At 44.3% G+C, this 24840-nt stretch overlaps 1 protein-coding gene across 1 annotated transcript; it reads right to left on the bottom strand.

The window, feature by feature from the left end:
• Positions 1-1625: 1625 nt before the first annotated feature.
• LOC139366781 (WD repeat domain 97) lies at positions 1626-23171 on the bottom strand. Its single transcript, XM_071104486.1, has 18 exons — positions 23006-23171; positions 22535-22683; positions 22109-22345; positions 18776-18866; positions 18385-18517; positions 18051-18127; positions 17714-17777; positions 11433-11591; positions 11043-11195; positions 10763-10918; positions 10416-10559; positions 8946-9104; positions 8120-8314; positions 7880-8001; positions 7478-7646; positions 6809-6975; positions 6624-6685; positions 1626-2490 (listed from the first exon to the last, which is right to left on the bottom strand). Exons 1-18 carry the CDS (start codon positions 23122-23124, stop codon positions 2309-2311), a joined length of 2538 nt encoding a protein of 845 aa, XP_070960587.1. The 5' UTR covers positions 23125-23171; the 3' UTR covers positions 1626-2308.
• Positions 23172-24840: the final 1669 nt, after the last annotated feature.

Below are 24840 nucleotides of genomic sequence, written 5' to 3'. Positions count from 1 at the left end.
GAGATAGAGATATGCCAGTGGCATGCTAAGACACTGTCATGCATTTCTTTATGCCAGATGGCTACTGTGTCTGCTATACAAATATAGATGTACAGAAGGAGGATCATTTGTACATTTTCTATAAGAATATTTTGTATAAGATAGGCATTATATTGTTAGATTATGGGAGTAACTCTGGTAGGGCTGAAACAGACTTCCTTACCTCAAGTTCAACTGTCAGACTCTGTTGGAGTGCCGTGGTGCACTGTCTTCATATCATAAGCCTGCAGTAGCTAAACCTTAATAATAACACCATACCAAAACTTCACAAACATTCAGTGGCATGTATTAATGGATACCAACAAAAATGTAACAAGAAAAAAGATATTAAAAATATATATTTTGTCTCTCTGTGTATTCATAATGTTCCTTCAATTCGCAAAAGGCTGAATGTATCTCACCGGAGAAAGCATCCAAGGGAGCGAATCAGAGCCCATCTGTCTCTCTATTTGTAGGTCATCTATCTGATGCGGTCTGGTCATAAAGAGTATGACATTGTTGCCACCCGTAACATTGAATGCAAGAGAAGCCAGTGATCTTTGGCCTCCTTAGAAAAAAAAAGTATAAACAAATAGCTAATCAGTGTTGAGCTAAACTGAGTGAGCTCAACTGTGAATGGTCCTGGGGCACCAAAAAAAGTGTAAAGGGAAGCCATTTTGGATTTGCTTTGATCACAGAGAAATATGTCATCAACAGAAACAACTTGAATTGTTGCATCTCGTTTAGTTATTGTCCTCCAGTGACTAGTTAGCTTGCTAAAATTGTCCCTTTACTAAATTAGCCATGGATGGAGATAGGGATTTGGACTTCTGGTTTTACTTAATTCTCCATACTGGCCAATGATTATAACAGCGATCTTGATCCAACCATAAATCCATACATTGTGCCCCTGGCCTGAGAGGATGGAAGTTCAACATGTAGCTAGATGTAGAAAGCTAATGTTAACGCGCTAACGTTGCCCATGAAAGGAAGTTAGGCTAGCGAGCAAGTATTTTATCCAGGTAGTCTAGGACAACAAAAAATAAAAGTGTGTACTGTATGACAGAGTCATGGACTGTTTCGTCAACATGAAAGAGAGGAGGATGGCATTGGCGTTTTTCTACAAGTAGCGTGAGTCTACATGTTTTTTCTACTTGCACGAACGCACACACACACACACACATCTGAACCATGGACCGCCACATCATATTTAGCTGACGTTGATTGGACAATTTTTTTTCAATATATTTTAGTTGTCACTGTATTAGACTAAGCATAGGTGATTTGATGATGTTGAAATGTTGAAGTTGAAATGGTGCCGGAATAGTGGAGGCAGCTCCTGTTTTCTTTGTGAGTTGCGGTAACTGTCATGCCCTGACCAATGAGCCCAGTAGGTCAATGAGTCCAGTTTGTTCGCCGAGGGGCTGGAGAGCGATTCATGAATGAGTGTCTGCAGGCAACAGTGAACCATGATGGAGGTTCCTTGTAAGTTTGGGGCTGCATTTCTGCAAATGGAGTTGGGGATTTGGTCAGAATTAATGGTCTCCTCAATGCTGAGAAGTACAGGCAGATACGTATCCATCATGCAATACAATCAAGGAGGCATCTGATTGGCCCAAAATTTATTCTGCAGCATGACAACAACCTCAAACATACAGCAAAAGTCATTAAGAACTATCTTCAGCGTAAAGAAGAACAAGGAGTCCTTGAGGTGGATGGTATGGCCCCCACAGAGCCTTGATCTCAACATCAGTCTGTCTGGGATTACATGAACAGAGAGAAGCACCTGACGCTGCCTAAATCCACAGAAGAACTGTGGTTAGTTCTCCAAGATGTTTGGGCCTTGTTAGATTTTTCTTCTGTTCACTTACTTTGCATTTTGTTAATTGATAAATATAATCTATTATCATGTCTATTTTTGAAAGCATTCTTACTTTACAGAATTTTTTCACACCTGCCTAAAACTTTTGCACAGTACTGTATATTTTCCAAACTGCAATATAAGCTTATATTTATATTAAAGCAAACAATGAAAAAATATCTCTGGCATATCCGTTCATATCGCGTCCATGTTGTCCATGGAACAACACACAACAGTTTAATTTTTACAGACGTTTACAGTCATTCAAACTTTATTGGTAATGAGTGAATCAAGTGATATACAATAAAAAAGATCTATACAAGGGATGTTTAATTCAAACAAGAGTATATCTGTTTGGCTGGTCTTTGTCGGGGGAAAGGGAAAAGTCTTGGGTGCGGGGAATAATATCTTGCTGCCTGGGAGGCTGTGTCATCTATAGTAGTGTACATAGGAGCGCTCCAGGATGAAGTAACGTCGCGGGGAGGCCTTCAAACAGTGCTGGTCCACAGGGAAAGGAAAGGGGGACAGGCTGACCCTCGGCAGGGGCAGGGTGAGGAACGGGGTGAAGCCCATGAGGACAGGGCGGTTTGGGAGAGGGGGCAAGATCACACCTGTTTTGAAATAAAAGAGACTAAGATCAAACCCCTTGACTTTATAGCATTATTCTAAAATATCTATTTTTTTAAACTGTTCCTCATCAATCGACACACAATACCCAATAATGACAACACGAAAACAGGTTAAGAAAATTTTGCAATTGTATTAAAGATAAAAAACAGAAAGACCTTATTTACATACTGTTGAAGTCGGAAGTTTACATACACCTTAGTCAAATACATTTAAACTCAGTTTTTCACAATTCCTGACATTTAATCCAAGTAAGAATTCCCTGTTTTAGGTCAGTTACGATCACCACTTTATTTTAAGAATGTGAAATGTCAGAATAATAGTAGAGATAATTATTTCTTTCAGCTTTTATTTATTTCATCACATTCCCAGTGGGTCAGAAGATTGCATACACTCAATTAGTATTTGGTAGTATTGCCTTTAAATTGTTTAACTTGGGTCAAACATTTCGGGTAGCCTTCCACAAGATTCCCACAATAAGTTGGGTGAATGTTTGCCCATTCCTCCTGACAAAGCTGGTGTAACTGAGTCAGATTTGTAGGCCTCCTTGCTCGCACACGCTTTTTCAGTTCTGCCCACAAATGTTCTATAGGACTGAGGTCAGGGCTTTGTGATGGCCACTTCAATACCTTGACTTTGTTAAGCCATTTTGCCACAACTTTGGAAGTATACTTGGGGTCATTGTCCATTTGGAAGACCCATTTGCGACCAAGCTTTAACTTCCTGACTGATGTCTTGAGATGTTGCTTCAATATATCCACATAACTTTTGTTCCTCATGATGTGATCCATTTTGTGAAGTGCACCAGTCCCTCCTGCAGCAAAGCACCCCCACAACATGATGCTGCCACCCCCGTGCTTCACGGTTGGGATGGTGTTCTTCGGCTTGAAAGCTTCCCGCTTTTTCCTCCAAACATAACGATGGTCATTATGGCCAAACAGCTCTATTTTTGTTTCATCAGACCAGAGGACATTTCTCCAAAAAGCACGATCTTTGTCCCCATGTGCAGTTTTGGATGGAGGTTTTGGAGCAGTGGCTTCTTCCTTGAGGAGCGGCCTGTCAGGTTATGTTGATATAGGACTCATTTTACTGTGGATATAGATACTTTTGTACCTGTTTCCTCCAGCATCTTCACAATGTCCTTTGCTGTTGTTCTGGGATTGATTTGCACTTTTCGCACCAAAGTACTTCATCTCTAGGAGACAGAACGCGTCTCCTTCCTGAGCAGTATGACGGCTGTGTGGTCCCATGGTGTTTATACTTGCGTACTATTGTTTGTACAGATGAATGTGGTACCTTCAGGCATTTGGAAATTGCTCCTAAGGATGAACCAGACATGTGGAGGTCTCCAATTTTTTTCTGAAGTCTTGGCTGATTTCTTTTGATTTTCCCATCATGTCAAGCAAAGAGGCACCGAGTTTGAAGGTAGGCATTGAAATACATCCACAGGTACACCTCCAATTGAATCAAATTATGTAACTGAGCCTATCAGAAACTTCTAAAGCCATGACATCATTTTCTGGAATTTTCCATGCTGTTTAAAGGCACATTCAACTTAGTGTATGTAAACTCACAGGAATTGTGATACAGTGAATTATAGTGAAATAATCTGTCTGTAAACAATTGTTGGAAAAATTCCTTGTGTCATGCACAAAGTAGATGTCCTAACCGACTTGCCAAAACAATAGTTTGTTTACAAGAAATTTGTGGAGTGGTTGAAAAACGAGTTTTAATGACTCCAACCTAAGTGTATGTAAACTTCCGACTTCAACTGTAAATACTCAGACCCTTTGCTATGAGACTAGAAATTGATCTCAGGTGCATCCTGTTTCCATTGATCATCCTTGAGATGTTTCTACAACTTGATTGGAGACCACCTGCGGTACATTTAATTGATTGGACATGATTTGGAAAGACACACACCTGTCTATATAAGGTCCCACAGTTGACAGTGCATGTCAGAGCAAAAACCAAGCCACGAGGTTGAAGGAATTGTGACAGAATTGTGTCGAGACAGGGTACCAAACAATTTCTGCAGCATTGAAGGTCCCCAAGAACACAGTGGCCTCCATCATTCTTAAATGGAAAAAGTTTGGAACCAGCAAGACTCTTCCTAGAGCTGGCTGCCCGGCCAAACTGAGCAATTGGGGGAGAAGGGCCTTCTTGGTCAGGGAGGTCACCAAGAACCCGATAGCCACTCCGATAGCCACTCCGGAGTTCATCTGTGGAGAACCTCCCAGAAGGACAACCATCTATGCAGCACTCCACCAATCACGCCTTTATGGTAGAGTGGCCAGACAGAAGCCACTCCTCAGTAAAAGGCACATGACAGCCCACTTGGAGTTTGTCAAAAGGCACCTAAAGACTCTCTGACCATGAGAAACGAGATTCTCTGGTCTGATGAAACCAAGATTGAACTCTTTGGCCTGAATGCCAAGCGTCACGTCTGGAGGAAACTTGGCACAGTCATGACTGTCTTGTGAGGATCACAATGGGTCAGATCAGCTTGGCAATTGCTGACAATAACCAGACCTTCTCTCACCCGCAGACGGGAGGAGGGAACTGGTGTGGGGGGGGGGTTTTACCCCTCCACACCTGGTTGTAAATTAAGCAGGAGAGGACTCGCTCTCTACCCTCCAGTATTGGCTAAAGGAATATCCCTTTGTCTCCAGAGACTTTTGCCCACCCAAAACTCTAATGTCCAAAAAGTGAATAATGGAACAATAATTCTAACAAAAAGAATGTGGGGAATGATCAGTGGGGAGATGAAGAAAACTAATATTATATTGTCTTTAATTTTGTGATGTCATTAAAAACTGTATGGACGAAATACTGTAACATGGAAAGGATACCCCTTTATCTGTCAAGTTTCCATCCAATACGTTGTGCATATGAAGAATGTATTGTTGTTAAGCTAGGAATGTGATTTTAGGAGTCATAAGAGATCATGTGCAAAGGATATAAATAGAAGTGAAGTAGCCACGCCCCGAGTGAGGTCATAAAAAGCCTTGGTAATGAAATTAACTTAAGACTAGAAAAGAGTAGAGCGGTCGCTACACATCTGACATGGTTGGAACTTTGAACCTCAACACGAGATGAAGAAAATGAACTCACCTACTGTACCAGACCAGGACATCGGCAGTCTGCAGAGGCGCATGTAAAGTGGTTTGGAACTTTGACTTTCTACCTGAGGTGGAGAGAGGATAAGTCCCCTCTCAGACAATCACTGGTACAGCTAAGTAGCTGTTCTGAGGAATGAACACCCAATGCAGACCGGACAACTAAGAAGGACATAGTGACCTCTTGTCTGGAGTCACGTCTGGAGGAAACCTGGCACGATCCCTACGGTGAAGCATGGTGGTAGCAGTATCATGCTGTGGGGATGTTTTTTAGTGGCAGTGACTGGGAGACAAGTCAGGATCGAGGGAAATATGAACGGAGCAAAGTACAGAGAGATCCTTGATGAAAACCTGATCCAGAGTGCTCAGGACCTCAGGCTGGGACGAAGGTTCACCTTCCAACAGGACAACGACCCTAAGCACACAGCCAAGACAACGCAAGAGTGGCTTCGGGACAAGTCTCTGAATGTCCTTGAGTGGCCGAGCCAGAGCCCAGACCTGAACCCGATCAAACATCTCTGGAGAGACCTGAAAATAGTTGTGCAGCAACTCACCCCATCCAACCTGACAGAGCTTGAGAGGATCTGCAGAGAAAAATGTGAGAAACTCCCCAAATACAGGTGTGCCAAGCATGTAGCATCATACCCAAGACAACTCGAGGCTGTAATCGCTGCCAAAGGCGCTTCAACAAAGTACTGAGTAAAGGGTCTGAATACTTATGTAAATATAATATTTAAAAAATTTATATTTTAGAAATTTGCACAATTGTCTGAAAAACTATTTTTACTTTGTCATTATGGAGTATTGTGTGTAGATTGATGAAGAAAGAAAATTATTTAATACATTTTAGAATAAGGCTGTAACATAATGTGGAAAAAGTCAAGGGGTCTGAATACTTTTCGAATGCACTGTATACAAGCTCTATGCTGAGATGGTCGTTAAGAGCTATTAATTGAATGTATATTCTGTTCACCATACCACGGAGGGCTAAACCTTACCTGGAGGCTTGCGTATCCTGGACATGCTGTAGGTCTCTCCAAGACGATGGATTGGCTTAGATCTAGATAAGAATGCACGCACACAGCGAAGCAATGCGTCAGAAAATTGCGTTACGAGGTATGTGACATTTGTTTACGTGATGGGGGGGGGGGGGGGGGGGGGTGGTGGTACATCTGTCTGGTACCTGGAGGATTCAGGGAGACGCAATACTGTGTCTTTGCGCCCCTCTGGTGGGACAGTCTGCGCCTTCAAAAACATATCCCTTTTGACAGAGCAGAAGTAGTTAAGCACATCCACTGGAGTGAAGAGGTTCTTCCCTTCATTCTTCAGGAACAGAGACCTGTTCTGGCCCTGCAGATCAAAGAGAGGGGAGACCAGATATCAGTGGTTGCTGGTTGCATTAGAAGTCAGACGGGCTCATAGTAATGGCTGTAACGGAATTATGGAATGGTGTCAAACATGGTTTCCATATGTCTGATACCATTCCATTAACTCCTTTCCAGTCATTTTTATGAGCCATCCTCTCCTCACCAGCCTCCTCTCCCAGATATTGCTTGGCAGACCTACCATGTTAAACAGGCAAGAACCAGTTTGGGAACCAGTTGCGCCACACTGCGCTTGCCAGTAATCTCATATGCTCATATGAGACCTCGTATGCTCATATTTAGAGGTGTTAGGGTCAATGAAAAGGACATTGGCAGCCTAGAGCAGTGCATTGCTGATTAATTCCTCCTGCACCTGCTCTTCTCCTTCTACTTATTTTTTATTGGCGGTGGATGAGGTGAGTTTCCCATTACTATGTAAGAGCTTTGAGCATCTGGAAAAGCAATATATAAATCTAATAAATGATTACCTTGTATTTTGAGGTCCAGGAGTGCAGCCACTCTGCAGCCATCTCTCCCAGGCTCTTCCAGGAATCAGGAAGGTCCTGGACCATGGAGTCCCAGGGATCCATCTCCATGGCGAGCCACGGGTCAGCATCCTCCACGCCCATCACCTGCAGCAGGCACATCACTGTTTTCCTGCCAACAGGAGGACCAGACACACAGAGTTAGAGGTCACCATTCACTGGTTGCAACCCAAATGGCACCCTATTGCCTATATATTGCACTACATTTGACAAGGGCACTCACTGTCACAGCTAGATGAATCAAGAGCTCAGCATTCACCAATACAGGGAAGCAGAGTTGTGGACTTACTATGGTGACGTCAATGAAAGTGAGTATAGACAAAGACTGGTGCGGCATAGACTCACTGTAGTCCCAGTTCTTTGTGGGCCAGTAGAGTGAGGAGCTCCACGATGATCTCATGGCTTTCAGGACCTAGACACACCAACACGTTGAGTATTTCACTCACCACTCGCTGCTCCTCATCAGACTGAAGCACACAACATACACACAAACCCAGACATGGTTTAAAATCCAAATTCACAATGGCGTAAAAAAACTGATTCAAACATTAAACAGCATACCAAATTCCACAGGAGAGGACATACCATATTTGATGAGGTGTTGTTGCGTAGAGAACCCATAAGCCCCTTGCTGAGCTTGTCTGTGTTACCTAGCTCCCCCTGTCTGCGTAAAGTGATAAGCGCGCTCAGCATCCTCATCTTTAGTTGGGCACCACAACTCTGCATGTAGTCCAGAATCTGTATGGAGAACTCCTCAGGACACAGGGACTGCCTGATACACTTCACACACGCAGGAACACCACCAAAACATTAGTCTCATTGTCCTAGTCCCAAATGGCACCCTATTCTCTATGTAGTGCAATAGTTTTCATCAGAGCTCAATGGGGGCTCTCGTCAAAAGTAGTGCACTAAATAAGGAATAGGGTGCATTTGGGACGCACAATTCCTGTTGACAGAGAAAAGACAGACAACAATAACCTACAGGAGCAGCTGATCAATTACAGCAGTGGTATTCAAACGTTTTCAACTGGGACTTTCTTTTGCCCGAATTTCTCATGACCCCACCCCACCCTCAAAATAATGACACAATCTTAAAATCGGGATATTTCAATTTTTACATCAACAAATAACCTTCAATTCATTACATTTTCATCTCTTATCAAAATTAAAATTAAATAAATTAATACATTTACTCAGTAAAATTGTGTTTTTCCTTATCTTTCTCAAAAATATTTGTTTATTGTCCTATACAATAACCTGTACTCTTACTTTTGGGGGGATGCAGTTCCCCCACGCGACCCATACTTTGAATACAACTGACTTACAGGGTTTCTAAGGAATTTTCCCCAGTAGAATTAATTCGTTTTTTGGGATGAAAATGGTGTGCTTGCTTCAGCTAAAAAAGACTCACCCTTTGGTCTTGGTAGATATCCTTGAACCAGTCCTCATCCACAAACTGTTTAAGGAATCCTGGGATCTCGGGGGTGGGTGTGCGGGGTGGTGTTGGGGTTCTAGGGGGAGGTGGTGTTGGCAGTTTGGGTATCTTAGTGGGAGGGACAGCCTTTGGAGGCTAGGAGGGGAACACAAACATTCATCAGACCTGGGCCTGTATCCACAAAACCCCTCAGAGTATGAGTGCTGATCTAGGATCAGTTTTGTATTTTAAATCATAATAAATAACATTATATGCAAAGATCCTAGATCAGCACTCCTACTCTGAGACTCTTTGTGGATACGGGCCATGAGCACATGACAGCTGCCCTTCATGCAGCCCCGATACCAGAGAAGGCTGGTGAAGGGAGGACAGGCTCATAGTCCACACCTGCATTCTACACATGCATTGCTTGCTGTTTGGGGTTTTAGGCTGGGTTTCTGTACAGGACTTTGATATATCAGCTGATGTAAGAAGGGCTATATAAATACATTTGATTTTGATTAGTAATGGCTGGAATGGAATCGATTTAATAGAAAGTATCATGTCTTTGTCTTGTGCAGCTGTGTGACCCAGTGGGTGAATAAACTTGGTTAAAGCTTTACTAGTTGTCCGTGAGTTTTTCACTCTGTTTATTTAGAACCTAACAGTACATCAGGTATTATTGTATTACTTTGTGATCAAATAAAGAAAATTGTATTTGCCTGATTTGCATATATACACACTAGGTGTATTTGCATACATTAATACATTAATATAAAGGGGAGGAACAGGGTTGCCCCCACCAAAAACTTGCTATGTCTAGGCCTACCTGCACTCACCTGCACTTTCTAGACTTCCTCATTAATACTGTTGTCATGTTCTCTTGCATAATTCAACCAGTGCGTCAAGAGAAGGATACCCACGCAATTTAAAATCAAAACGCTCGGCTCTAGTTCACACCTATCTAAACATACTTTACACTGTTTGCGAGACCAGACATAGTATCACCATAATCCGAGTGTTCATTTTTGGAAGTTGCTCTAATTTCAGCACATCGAATTAAACATTTAAACTGTACTAAATCATTAAAAGAAGAACACTCACCAAAATAAAGGGATCTTTCTTCTCTTTCTTGTGATGTAAGTGTCGAGACAGTGCGCTAAATCCCTGACGAAGCGTTAGAGTTCCTATAGATGCAACGGAAGGCCAATGTATTCCACTGATCCCATTTCAGTCATTACCGGAGTGAGTTTGACAGGTCATTACAAACGTTTCCGCGGTCGCTACGTTAACGGGAATGGCACAGGCAAGAGTGGGAAAGTGTCGCAAGAGTAAAATGAAAGCCATCAATCCAGTCATATTTCAGTGATAAGTGGATTTTGCACCCTTCAAACACAGGAAATGGATGGCTGAAAATAAGAGATCCAAAGGTGGGCGGGGCATGTGCGTTGCTAATACACCACTCACCCTCATTACGTAGGCTGGCTTCTTTGGAGTGGGAGGTGGGGGGCTCTTCTCTTTCTGAGGGCTCTTCACCAGCTGTATGGGGGAACCTATGTCCAGTTCCTCATCGCTCTCATACACCAGAAACTGAACTTCTTCAGTATCACCCTGTGAGGAAAACCAAACCAACAATTCTCTCAATCTTATCACAGAACATACACCGATTCTCCTCTTCTGAGGACATATGTAACAAGCATATCAGAGTAGGAGTGCTGATCTAGGATCAGCTCCCCATGTCCATGTAATCTTATACATTGTGATCTGGAAGGCAAAACTGATCCTGAATCTGGTCTCTGTAAATATCCTCTCACTTCCTCCTCATAGTCCTGCTCATCCCTCAGTTTGAATGTTTGCTTGGGGATTGTGTTTTCCACCACAACGTCTGGCCACAGCTGGCCCACTAGCACAGAGTTAGGGATGAAGCCCACCGGATTGCTCTGTGCTGGGGCTGGCTCTAGCTCCTCAACCTGCAAAGGGACAGACAGAGGACTAAGGGAGGTGTGGTTTCTTTGTCTCAATCTATCTATTACTTAGCTTCAGGAAGTAGAGGGACAGCAGACAGATATGCTAAACTGAACCAGCGGCCCTCACCTGCCCTGGCTTGGTTATGGGTGGCAGGGGCTTGGCCAAGTTAGGGTTTGGGAAGAAGCCATTCCTTAAGGTGGGTGGGGTGAATGGTCGACAGTCAGGTAGTTTTGGAGGAAACAGAGCTGCATGAAGGTCAAACATGTCCTCATCCCCAATCTGAGATATAATCAGAACAAACATTCATTAGTCTGCATATCTACAATGCATTCCCACTCTCAAGTAATGACATTTGTCCTTTCACATAAAACATTCTATTATAGGTGAGGTTATTGGTTCTTCTCTCTACATCCAACAAAAGGGCACACACTGCTTTCATCATCTCTCTGACTCCACTTGGCGGGGTACATTCCTACCCCAATCATCTTGTAGCTAATTGTTCTCAGTATAAAGAACCTTAATGTTGAGGGGCTGGCTGTAGACGATCTTCATATAGCGGTCGAAGGCCTCCTTCCTGGTTTTCAGCGTGGTGGGAGGTTTCCTCTTCCTTCTCTCTGTGGTGCCTTCCTGGAGTGAGGCCAGGTCTCTGTTTCGAGCCAGCAGCGCCTCATACTCCTGAGGGACAGGGAGTGGGTGGAAAAACTGTCATTACACCACTGGCACATTAGATATGGGAACACACACATTGGCCTTAACTGATCAAACCTAAAATGAAAATAGCAGTAGTGGAGAGTGGGGTACATTTAGCCAAAGGTTTAGTTGAGCTACCCCTTGTTTCTAGGAAACCATACACAAAATGAATGTGACCAAATATTTAGCGGCAGCTGGCCTAGTGGTTAGAGCATTGGGCCAGTAACCACAAGGTTGCTAGATCAAATCCCCAGGCTGACTAGGTAAAAATCTGTTGTTCTGCCCCTGAACAAGGCAGTTAACCCACTGTTCCTAGGCCGTCGTTGTAAGTAAGAATTTGTTCTTAACTGACATGCCTGGTTAAATAAAGGTTCAATAAAAAATGAAAGGAGTCTGTGAAGAAGGAAACCACATGGAAAAAATTGGTAAGCAAGATAAGTCCCAAAAACAAATGGATTTGTTGTGTAATAGATTTCACGATGCTTGTATCTAAACCAAAGTAGATTGTTTTAAGAATATTTTATACATCAGTTGGGGTCTTTATAAGCTACAAAATGAGGTCCTAAACCTAGTATTGAAGTGTATCTTTGTAGTTGTATGGGCTAAAATACAGTGCATTTGGAAAGTATTCTGAGCCCTTTCTCTTTTTCCTGCATTATGTTACGTTACAGTCTTAGTCTAAAATTGATTTAATCAAAAAATGTTACTCATCAATCTACACACAATAATACCCATAATGACAAAGTGAAAACATGATTGAAAGTCCACCTGTGGTAAATTCTATTGATTGGACATGATTTGGAAAGGCACACCGTCTATATAAAGGTCCCACAGTTGACAGGGCATGTCAGAGCAAAAACCGAGCCATGAGGTCGTAGGAATTGTCTGTAGAGCTCCGAGACGAGATTGTCTCGAGGCACAAACCTGGGGACGAGTACCAAAACATTTCTGCAGCATTGAAGGTACAAGGCGGTAAGAATAAGGCTGTAACGTAACAAAATGTGGAAAAAGTCAAGGGGTCTGAATACTTTCCGAATGCACTGTAACCAAATGTTATATGCATAATAGGCCGATTCCGAGTTAAGTGCAAGTAAATGGAACGTAATTCCGTATTTTATGCACTTTTCTCTCTACGCTTATTCTGACCTTTAGCTTAAGCATGAGAATATCATGCTGTTCAACAGCTATTCGTTGGGGGTGGAGATCCAAGAAATGAATGTGTGGTGGAGGTGTGTCTACACATTCGCCGCATTCTAACCTTGACTTAATTCCCTCATAGTTCCACCCCCTTTACGCGCGATGAAATAATGAATAACCTGTCGTTTCCAAGTGGGACAACATCTACTTATTTTTTCCTGATAGAAATAACACCATTCTCCATGCACTGTAATTTAGAAATTGATAACAACTATTGATAAGAGCGAGGTAAGCCGTTTGGATAAGGGGATTGTAAATATAAATGACACTTGTTTTAGATCTATTTTACCTTATATACGCTGGAGACAAATGTGAAACCAGTCATATGGCAGCAAACTGAATCATGTCGACATATCACCTTTTCCACAGTGAAGTTTATGAAATGCTGGCCTTTTAACTTGGGAGGAAATTTGGTGACCCAAGCTATAGGTTTCTGTAGCCATGAACAAATGACAGTATAGCACCAAACCTACCGAGTTGATTTATGATTTCTAGAATGTTTTAATTATATTCAGACTTTTCACTGTATTTAAAAAAACATTATTTGTATTATGTTAAATATTAGCCACTACCAGTAGCCACCGTCAGTTATACCGTCAGATACATTTATAACTGTCACTACCTGTCAGTTTCCTCATTTTGCATCATTCCATTCCATTGTTTGTTACCTTTCTTTCCTCTGTCACGTTTGTGTGGTTGTTCCTGAGGATCGTTAGCAATAGTGGATCATATTAGCCTAACATATTACAAGTTGTGCAATAATTTGGGACATGTAGCCCATTTCAATCATCATGGAAGTCAGACCACATGTAGGTAGCAGTTTAAACCTGGAGTTGCAGCACGGTTCATGACGACTGGACCATTGTTTACACTAATTCAGATAATTGTCTGGGATACAGAACATCCTGATATAAACTCAGCAAAAAAAGAAACATCTTCTCACTGTCAACTGCGTTAATTTTCAGCAAACTTAACTTGAGTAAATATTTGTATGAACATAACAAGATCGAACAACTGAAACAAACTGAACAAGTTCCACAGACATGTGACTAACAGAAATGGAATAATGTGTCCCTGAACAAAGGGGGGGGGGGGGGGGGGGTCAAAAGTAACAGTCAGTATCTGCTGTGGCCACCAGTTGCATTAAGTACTGCAGTGCATCTCCTCCTCATGGACAGCACCAGATTTGGTAGTTATTGCTGTGAGATGTTACCCCACTCTTCCACCAAGTCACCTGCAACTTCCCGGACATTTCTGAGGGGAATGGCCCCAGCCCTCACCCTCTGATCCAACAGGTCCCAGTTTGAGATCCGGGCTCTTCGCTGGCCATGGCAGAACACTGATATTCCTGTCTCATGGACAGAAAGAGCAGTATGGCTGGTGGCATTGTCATGCTTGATTATGTATGGGTTATGTCAGGATGAGCCTGCAGGAAGGGTACCACATGAGGGAGGAGGATGTCTTCCCTGTAACGCACAGTGTTGAGATTGCCTGCAATGACAACAAGCTCAGTCCGATAATTTTGTGACACACCTCCCCAGACCATGACGGACCCTCCACTTCCAAATCAATCCCGCTCCAGAGTACAGGCCTCGGTGTAACGCTCATTCCTTTGACGATAAACGCGAATCCGACCATCACCCCTGGGGAGACAAAACTGTGACTCGTCAGTGAAGAGCACTTTTTGGCAGTCCTGTCTGGTCCAGCGATGGTGGGTTTGTGTCCATAAGCGACGTTGTTGCCAGTGATGTCTGATGAGGACCTGCCTTACAACAGGCCTGCAAGGCCTCAGTCCAGCCTCTCTCAGCCTATTGCGGACAGTCTGAGCACTGATGGAGGGATTGTGCGTTCCTGGTGTAACTCAGGCAGTTGTTGTTGCCATCCTGTACCTGTCCTGCAGGTGTGATGTTCGGATGTACCGACCCTGTGCAGGTGTTGTTACACATGGACTGGCACTGCGAGGACGATCAGCTGTCCGTCCTGTCTCCCTGTAGCTCTGTCTTAGGCGTCTCACAGTACGGATATTGAAATGTATTGCCCTGGCCTTATCTGCAGTCCTCATGCCTTCTTGCAGCATGCCTAAGGCACATTCACGCAGATGAGCAGGGACCCTGGGCATCTTTCTTTTGGTATTTTTCAGAGTCAGTAGAAAGGCCTCTTTAGTGTCCTAAATTTTCATAACTGTGAACTTAATTGCATACCATCTGTAAGCTGTTAGTATCTTAACAACCGTTCCACAGGTGCATGTTCATTAATTGTTTATGGTTCAACGAATAAGCATGAGAAACAGTGTTTGAACCCTTTACAATGAAGATCTGTGAAGTTATTTGGATTTTTAAAATTATCTTTGAAAGACGGGGTCCTGCAAAAGGGGCGTTTCTTTTTTTCCAGAGTTTATATGCAGTATGTGGACACCCTTGAAATTAGTGGATTAAGCCTAAGATCACCATGAACAATGCCTAATGCTGGCTGGAGTGGTGTAAAGCTCGCTGCCATTGGACTCTAGAGCAGTGGAAACGCTTTGTCTGGAGTAATGAATTATGTTTCACCATCTGGCAGTCCGATGGACGAATCTGGGTTGCCAGGAGAACGCTACCTCCCCAATGCATAGTACCAACTGTAAAGTTTGGTGGAGGAGGAATAATGGTCTGGGTCTGTTTTTCATGGTTTCGGGCTAGGCCCCTTAGTTCCAGTGAAGGGGAATATTAACGCTACAGCATTCGATGACATTCTAGACGATTCTGTGCTTCCAACTTTGTGATATCAGTTTGGGGAAGGCCCTTTCCTGTTTTAGCATGACAATGCTCCCGTGCACAAAGCGAGGTCCATTAAGAAATGGTTTGTCGAGATCAGTGTGGAAGAACTCGACCCCATTGAACACATTTGGGATGAATTGGAACGCCGACTGCCAGCCAGGCCTAAACGCCCCAAGATCAGTGCCTGACCTCACTAATGCTCTTGTGGCTGAATGGAAGCAAGTCCCCGCAGCAATGTTCCAATATCTAGTGGAAAGCCTATCTAGTGGAGGCTGTTACAGCAGCAAATGAGTAGAGCGTGGGGGGATCAAGCTGATCCTAACTGTTATAGGCCTATTTCTATTTTGCCCTGTTTATCAAAAGTGTTGGAAAAACTTGTCAGTAATCAACTGACTGGCTTTTTTGATGTCTATAGTATTCTCTCTGGTATGCAATCTAGTTTCCGCTCAGTAATTTGGATGTGTCACTGCAACCTTAAAGGTCCTCAATGATGTCACCATTGCCCTTGATTCTAAGTAATATTGTGCTGCTATTTTTATTGACTTGGCCAAAGCTTTTGATACGGTAGGCCATTCCATTCATGTGGGCCGAGCACCAAGGAGGGCCGAGACACCAAGGAGTATTGGTGTCTCTGAGGGATCTTTGGGCTGGTTTGCTAACTACCTCTCTCAAAGAGTGCAGTGTATAAAGTCAGAAAATCTGCTGTCTCAGCCACTGCCTGTCATCAAGGAGGTATCCCAAGGCTTGATCGAAGGCCCCACGCTCTTCTCAATTTACATCAACAACATAGCTCAGGCAGAAGGAAGCTCTCTCACCCATTTATATGCAGATGATACAGTCTTATACTCAGCTGGCCCCTCCCCGGGGTTTGTGTTAAATGCCCTTCAACAAAGCTTTCTTAGTGTCCAACAAGCTTTCTCTACCCTTAACCTCGTTCTGAATACCTCCAAAACAAAGGTCATGTGGTTTGGTAAGGTAAGAAGAATGTCCCTCCTCCCACAGGTGTTATTACTACCTCTGAGGGTTTAGAGCTTGAGGTAGTCACCTCAGACAAGTACTTGGGAGTATGGCTAGATGGTCCTTTTCTCAGCACATACTGTATCAAAGCTGCAGGCTAAAGTTACATCTAGACTTGGTTTCCTCATTTGTAATCGCTCCTCTTTCACCCCAGCTGCCAAACTAACCCTGATTTAGATGACCATCCTACCCATGCTAGATTACGGAGACATAATTTTTAGATCGGCAGGTAAGGGTGCTCTCGAGCGGCTTAACCATTTGGCCATCAGATTTGCCACCAATGCTCCTTCTATAACACAACACTGCACTCTATACTCCTCTGTAAACTGGTCATCTCTGTATACCTGTTGCAAGACCCACTGGTTGATGCTTATTTATAAAACCCTCTTATGCCTCACTCCCCCCTATCTGAGATATCTACTGCAGCCCTCATCCTCCACATACAAAACCTGTTCTGCCAGTCACATTCTGTTAAAGGCCCCCAAAGCAAACACATCCCTGGGTCACTCCTCTTTTCAGTTTGCTGAAGCTAGCGACTGGAACGAGCTGCAACAAACACTCAAACTGGACAGTTTTATCTCAATCTCTTCATTCAAAGACTCAATCATGGACACTCTTACTGACAGCTTTGTGTGATGTGTTGTCGTCTCTACCTTCTTGCCCTTTGTGCTGTTGTCTCTGCCCAATAATGTCTGCACCATGTTTTGTGCTGCTGCCATGCTGTGCTGCTGCCATGTTGTTGTTATGTTGTGTTGCTACCATGGTGTGTCGTCATGTGTTGCTGCCTTGCTATGTTGTTGTCTTAGGTCTCTCTTTATGTAGTGTGGTGTTGTGTCTCTTGTTGTGATGTGTGTTTTGTCCTATATTTATATTGTATTTATTCATTTTAATCCCAGGCCCCCGTCCCCGCAGGAGGACTAGTTAAATAAAGGTTAAATAAATACAATATTGAAAATGGCCATGATTTTGGAATGAGATGTTCGACGAGCAGTTAGAAAGGATACTATATTTCTTTTGATGTAGTGATGCTGAATGTAACAAATGGCTGACTTTACCCCACACTCCTTCACACTCAATTCCATGCAAAGCTTTCTCTCCTTCTCCTCTCTCTCCCTTTCATATTCTGGGTAAACTCACTGGATCTTTGGTCATGTCCTGCTTTCCGTTGGGTTGTTTCCCTGGTATGGGGGAGACCACAGTCCTGATGGTAGGGCAAAAAACACGTCACACACTCAATAATGTCTAGGTTACGGATAACGTAACATAACTATTACATAGATGTAAATAAAAACGGTTCATCTATAGATAACACATTTTGGCTCAAAATCCCAGTAAATATGTAGATTTACCAGCGCAAACGGAATCCATAGATTTACTGTTGATACACATTTACTGTAACAAACGTATAGTTAGTTATAACTTGCCTATGATGTTCATTATGTCACATTATAGGTAGAGATGGAGGGTAGCTTACGTGGTTTTGCTTGTCCTTGTTGAGGTGTGAGATATGGGCAAGTCAGGGATAGGATCTGACATCTCCGTAGACAGGAGCTATGGATGTATACAGAGCACAGGCACAGTAAAGGTATCATTACCCAGTAAGCACACGTATTCGAAAGCATTGAGCTAAACCTAACTACATCATCTCACTGAAAATGCCTAAACACGTATTCACCCTCCAAGACCCATTCTAATATATAAGCCATTTAGCAGACTCTGCTCTACCACCTGAGCCACACTAGGACCATCAGTCTGTCCTCACCACCTCTCCCCAATACTTCACCACCCCCTCCCCCCAGTCAGTATACCCGTAGCTGGAAGTCATGTGGCAGCAGGTGGGCGCAGCGGATCCTATACAGGTCCCCTCTGATGCCTAGGAGCAGATCTCCCCTCTGCCCACTGTAGGCCAGACACTCAGGCTCCGCACTCAGCTGGAGGGTTCTTAGAGGTACGAGGACTGCAGAAATTACTAACACACACACACCCCTTACAGAAAAACCACATGATTTCACATCTGGAAAATCACATGTGAAATCATGTGAAAAGGAGTTTTTGGAACTCTTCCCATATGATCATGTTTTCACATGTGTATTTTCATGTTATCACATTAACTTCACATAAGATGAACACTTCACGTGTTCACATGTGAATTTTTATTTTCTTCCCCCATTAGGGACACACACAAACACATAGACTGACCTGAGGAGGCGGTTATCTTCATCCCAGATGCGAACAGTTCCATCCTGACTGCTGGAGGCAAACACTCGGAGCTGATGGCACACACAGAGCCCTGCACTCTCACACACCCACACACACACACACACACACACACACACACACACACACACACACACACACACACACACACACACACACACACACACACACACACACATTTAAAAAAAAAACCTTGTCCAAGGATCACCTACTGAACAAAATTATACACGTAAATGTAAAGTGTTGGTCCCATGTTCATTGAGCTGAAATAAAAGATCCCAGAAATGTTCCACATGCACAAAAAGCATATTTCTCTCAAATTTGGTGCACAAATGTGTTTACATCCCTGTTAGTGAGCATTTCTGCCTTGCCAAAATAATCCATCCATCTGACAGGTGTTGCATATCAAGAAGATGATTAAACAGCATGATCATTACAGAGATGCACCTTGTGCTGGGGACAATAAAAGGCCACTCTAAAATGTGCAGTTTTGTCACACAACACAATGCCACAGATATCTCAAGTTTTGAGGGAGCGTGCAATTGGCATGTTGACTGTAGGAATGTCCACCAGAGCTGTTGCCAGAGTATTTAATGTTAAGTTCTCTGCCACAATGTAGTTTTAGAGAATTTGGCAGTACGTCCAACAGGCCTCACAACCGCAGACCACGTGTAACCACGCCAGCCCAGGACCTCCACATCTGGCTTCTTCACCTGCGGGATCGTCTGACAGCCACTAGGACACCTGATGAAATTGAGGAGTATTTCTGTCTGTAACAATTCCTTTTCTGGGGAAAACTCATTCTGACTGGCTGGGCCTGGCTCCCCGGTGGACACGCCCACCATGGCTGCGCCACTGCCAATTTATGTGAAATCCATAGATTAGGGCCTAATGAATTTATTTCAATTGACAGATTTCCTTATATGAACTGTAACGCAGTAAAATCCTTGAAATTGTTGCATGTTGCGTTTATATTCAGTATAGTTTGAGGTACATTAACTTGTTGAGTGTCTCAGGGGCCATATGTACAGTGCCTTGCGAAAGTATTCGGCCCCCTTGAACTTTGCGACCTTTTGCCACATTTCAGGCTTCAAACATAAAGATATAAAACTGTATTTTTTTGTGAAGAATCAACAACAAGTGGGACATAATCATGAAGTGGAACGACATTTATTGGATATTTCAAACTTTTTTAACAAATCAAAAAATGAAAAATTGGGCGTGCAAAATTATTCAGCCCCCTTAAGTTAATACTTTGTAGCGCCACCTTTTGCTGCGATTACAGCTGTAAGTCGCTTGGGGTATGTCTCTATCAGTTTTGCACATTGAGAGACTGACATTTTTTCCCATTCCTCCTTGCAAAACAGCTCGAGCTCAGTGAGGTTGGATGGAGAGCATTTGTGAACAGCAGTTTTCAGTTCTTTCCACAGATTCTCGATTGGATTCAGGTCTGGACTTTGACTTGGCCATTCTAACACCTGGATATGTTTATTTTTGAACCATTCCATTGTAGATTTTGCTTTATGTTTTGGATCATTGTCTTGTTGGAAGACAAATCTCTGTCCCAGTCTCAGGTCTTTTGCAGACTCCATCAGGTTCTTCCAGAATGGTCCTGTATTTGGCTCCATCCATCTTCCCATCTATTTTAACCATCTTCCCTGTCCCTGCTGAAGAAAAGCAGGCCCGAACCATGATGCTGCCACCACCATGTTTGACAGTGGGGATGGTGTGTTCAGGGTGATGAGCTGTGTTGCTTTTACGCCAAACATAACGTTTGGCATTGTTGCCAAAAAGTTCAATTTTGGTTTCATCTGACCAGAGCACCTTCTTCCACATGTTTGGTGTGTCTCCCAGGTGGCTTGTGGCAAACTTTGAACGACACTTTTTATGGATATCTTTAAGAAATGGCTTTCTTCTTGCCACTCTTCCATAAAGGCCAGATTTGTGCAATATACGACTGATTGTTGTCCTATGGACAGAGTCTCCCACCTCAGCTGTAGATCTCTGCAGTTCATCCAGAGTGATCATGGGCCTCTTGGCTGCATCTCTGATCAGTCTTCTCCTTGTATGAGCTGAAAGTTTAAAGGGACTGCCAGGTCTTGGTAGATTTGCAGTGGTCTGATACTCCTTCCATTTCAATATTATCGCTTGCACAGTGCTCCTTGGGATGTTTAAAGCTTGGGAAGTCTTTTTGTATCCAAATCCGGCTTTAAACTTCTTCACAACAGTATCTCGGACCTGCCTGGTGTGTTCCTTGTTCTTCATGATGCTCTCTGCGCTTTTAACGGACCTCTGAGACTATCACAGTGCAGGTGCATTTATACGGAGACTTGATTACACACAGGTGGATTGTATTTATCATCATTAGTCATTTAGGTCAACATTGGATCATTCAGAGATCCTCACTGAACTTCTGGAGAGAGTTTGCTGCACTGAAAGTAAAGGGGCTGAATAATTTTGCACGCCCAATTTTTCAGTTTTTGATTTGTTAAAAAAGTTTGAAATTTCCAATACATGTCGTTCCACTTCATGATTGTGTCCCACTTGTTGTTGATTCTTCACAAAAAAATACAGTTTTATATATTTATGTTTGAAGCCTGAAATGTGGCAAAAGGTCGCAAAGTTCAAGAGGGCCGAATACTTTCGCAAGGCACTGTATTAAGTGTGTCAGAGTAGGAGTGCTGATTTAGGATCAGTTTTGCGTTTTAGATGACAATTGCAAGAATATTTTGAAAATAAATACACAACGCAGAGGATTAAAGGTCAAGAGGGAATTAATGATCAATGGAAATAGTGTTTTTTCTCTAACAGGGAATTATTAATTATTAATGGGTCAGAGCATGGGAGGAATCTCAGTCCGGGACTCATAGCTACATGGCAAGTTCTCATTGGTCCAAATTGTCTATATATCGGGCCTGAAATGGGATACACGTTATCTGGCCATTGGCCCAATTTTATTGCCAGGAATTCTAATTGGTCAACCACAGGTTAGGGTTCGGTGTATAAAACTACATCCTGTCTCTTTGTTCTGTGGAGAGAATCACTGAGGACAGGGGAGAATGAACATCTACATTTCAGCATAACCTCTATGATTTTTCCTCTTTGAATAAACCTATTTTTCTCCCCCTGATTTGCTTTGGGATCTGTGTAATTGAAGAGTAACATCAACTGTTAACACAATTAATAAGATTACATGGACAATGTTGACCTGATCCTAGATCAGCACTCCTACTCTGAGACGTTTCATACGGCCCCAGATCTATAGTATCTAAAACACAGTATATTGTTTAACGGTATCTTCTGTTACTGTCTCACCCGTAATGCAGTCCAGATGGTCCTCACTGGGCGGATGGTCGGTGCGACTCTGGTTGAGCAGGCTGAAGTGCACCAGGCTATAGGTGGCGCTATCGGGATCCTGGAAGGCTAGGGCCAGCAGAGGCCCCAACAGGGTCAAGTAGAGCGGAGGATGCCCACAGAAAAGGTTCAAGTGCAGGCTGAGACACTCCTGGGCATAGGGAAACACCCTCCAGACCAGCACTGCCTTGTCCTCGCCTGATGAAAGGGAGAGAATGGGATGATCATCATCATCATCATCATCATTACCAGCATCATCAACACCACCACCGTCATCACCACATCATCATCATCATCATCATTACCAGCATCATCAACACCACCACCGTCATCACCACCACCATCATCATCATCATCATCCCATAGAGCCAATAGAGTGCTGCATACCGGCTGTGAGTAGGTAGCTGTTCTCAGGGTCTGCCTGCAGGGAGGTGATTTTCTGGCCGTTGTGTGCGGGGGTCCTGTACTGCACCTTTCCTGTATCCAGCATAAGCACACTCACACAGCCGCCATTGTGCCCCAGCATTACCAGGAACCTGTCCCAGGGGTAGTCATAAGGGAGTCATAACATATCATTACTTTGGATGGTTGGCACACTATTTTGAGCTCCGGGGTTAAGTTTCCCCTAGATAAAGATCTAGGATCAGTTTCCCCTCCCCTAAATGCTAATCTGAACACCGTCTAGGGGAAACTTCATCCAACAGCCTGTCTTAATTTAGTAACAGATTAAAACAGAGTTAACAGATTCAAACATAGAGTGCTTGTTTGGGTAATTACCGAGGGATTATGATCTAAATATAAAGGGACTGTCAATAATGTCAACACAAGTCTAAATTAGGGACACAGGAGGGGTCTTACCGGTTCTTGGCATCATGAAGAGGTTTCTTGTTTGTGGGTCTCTGGCATCTCTGCTCCTGCAGGCTCTTCCACTCGTCTAGCGCTCTCTGTCCGTCAGCTATGTTGCTGTAGAGCACCATGCAGGAGGCTAGGCCTGGCTTTGCGATCCACTGATCCCCCTCCCCATCCGTCTGCTCCTCCCTCTGCCATGGACCCTGTCCTCGTGCCTTCCACTCATCCACACACGTCGCCGGGTTGGTCAGCGTGCTGGCCCGGATCAACGTTCCGCCCTCCGTCAGGACCAATAGAATCTCTTTGTGTAAGCAGTAATCGGCGCACCTTACCCTCTGCCCGGTACTGAAGGAGGTTAGGACCGCCCCCGTCTCGGCAGCCACTAGCATGACGTTACTAACCCCGCTGACGCAAAGCACCCGGGTGGGGTAGGGGTAGGGCAGGGGGCAAGAGGGAACTACTATCTGTCTCATGGGGCCACCCAGGTCCCCCCCCAGCCTGCAGTGAAGATTATACAGGCTGCTGATGGTCCAGAAGTCCACTCCTTGCTGGGAGAAAGTAAAGAAGGTGCCCCCTTTCATCGGACCCCCCAGGCCCAGAGGGGGCTCCCCTCCTTCGATGGGGAAACACTGGACCTGGTCCCCCCCCTCCATGCTCCAGCAACGCAGGGTCCCATCCAGGGAGGCAGAGAGCAGCAAGCCAGACTCCGGACAGCAAGCCAGAGAGGTCACCACACCTGCGCACACACATACACACACATATACACACACACACACACACACACACACACACACACACACACACACACACACGTAAAGAGTGTTGTGACCTTTGTTGAATGCACTTGACTTGACTAGCTGGAATCATAGGGAAGGTTTTTTCCCCCAACCAAGTGGTTATCTCACCAGTGTGTCCTACGAACGCCATACAAAGCCCCCAGTCAGGACCCCACACTCTGATGGAAACATCTTTGGACGCAGTGACCACAAAGTCCAGATGAAAGCTGTACACCAGTGCAGTGATATCCCTGAAGAAAAGAGGCATGTTCACTCTGTCTGCAGATCAGTTTAGGTGACATTTTGCCCAAAACTGCCCACTGTCCAACAAAAATGAGCACACACACACACACACACACACACACACACACACACACACACACTCACACACACACACACACACACACACACACACACACACACACACACACACCACACACACACACACACACACCTACCGTAGGTGGAGGTTCCTTTTGTGCTCCAGAACACGCCCAGCAGTGAGGTCAACGACAACCACAGCTCTCCCGTAAACGACGAAGGCCCTGTGATGCCTCTCGGGGCCCGGGGGGGCCAACGCCAGCTGGGTAAAAACGCTGTGGCGCCCAAGACCCTCCGTCACTCTCACCCGGCACACCATGTGAGTCAGACACCACACACACACGTTTCCCGCCCCCGCTGTCACCAGCTCCAGGGACTGCTCTGTGACCTGGCAAACACGCACATCCAGAGGGTCTAGAGCATTGGCTAGGGGGCGCAGCTCACTGTCCAGCAGCGTGAGGCTTGCCCCGGGCCCCCAGCCCACCAGGCGCCCAGGGAGCTGAGTGGAGGTTAGGCCCATGTAGGGGACAGAGACAGAGGCGGGTGGGAGGTCACGGAGACGCCCGTCTGGGTGGTACATAACGACCCTGCCTTCCCTGTGAAGGCTGATGAACCCTGCCGCCCCCTTGCCGTAGGTCATGTGGCGCACAGGGTCGTTGCAAGGGAAATTACGTAAGTGCTGCAGGCCATGGGTGAGAACAGCGCTCTTGACATCGACGTTTCTTATCTAGGAAAGCGGGTTAGAGA

This window comes from Oncorhynchus clarkii, chromosome 15 (assembly GCF_045791955.1).
Source record: "Oncorhynchus clarkii lewisi isolate Uvic-CL-2024 chromosome 15, UVic_Ocla_1.0, whole genome shotgun sequence".
NCBI classification, from domain to species: domain Eukaryota; kingdom Metazoa; phylum Chordata; class Actinopteri; order Salmoniformes; family Salmonidae; genus Oncorhynchus; species Oncorhynchus clarkii.
This window is presented reverse-complemented; position numbering and strand designations above follow the sequence as displayed.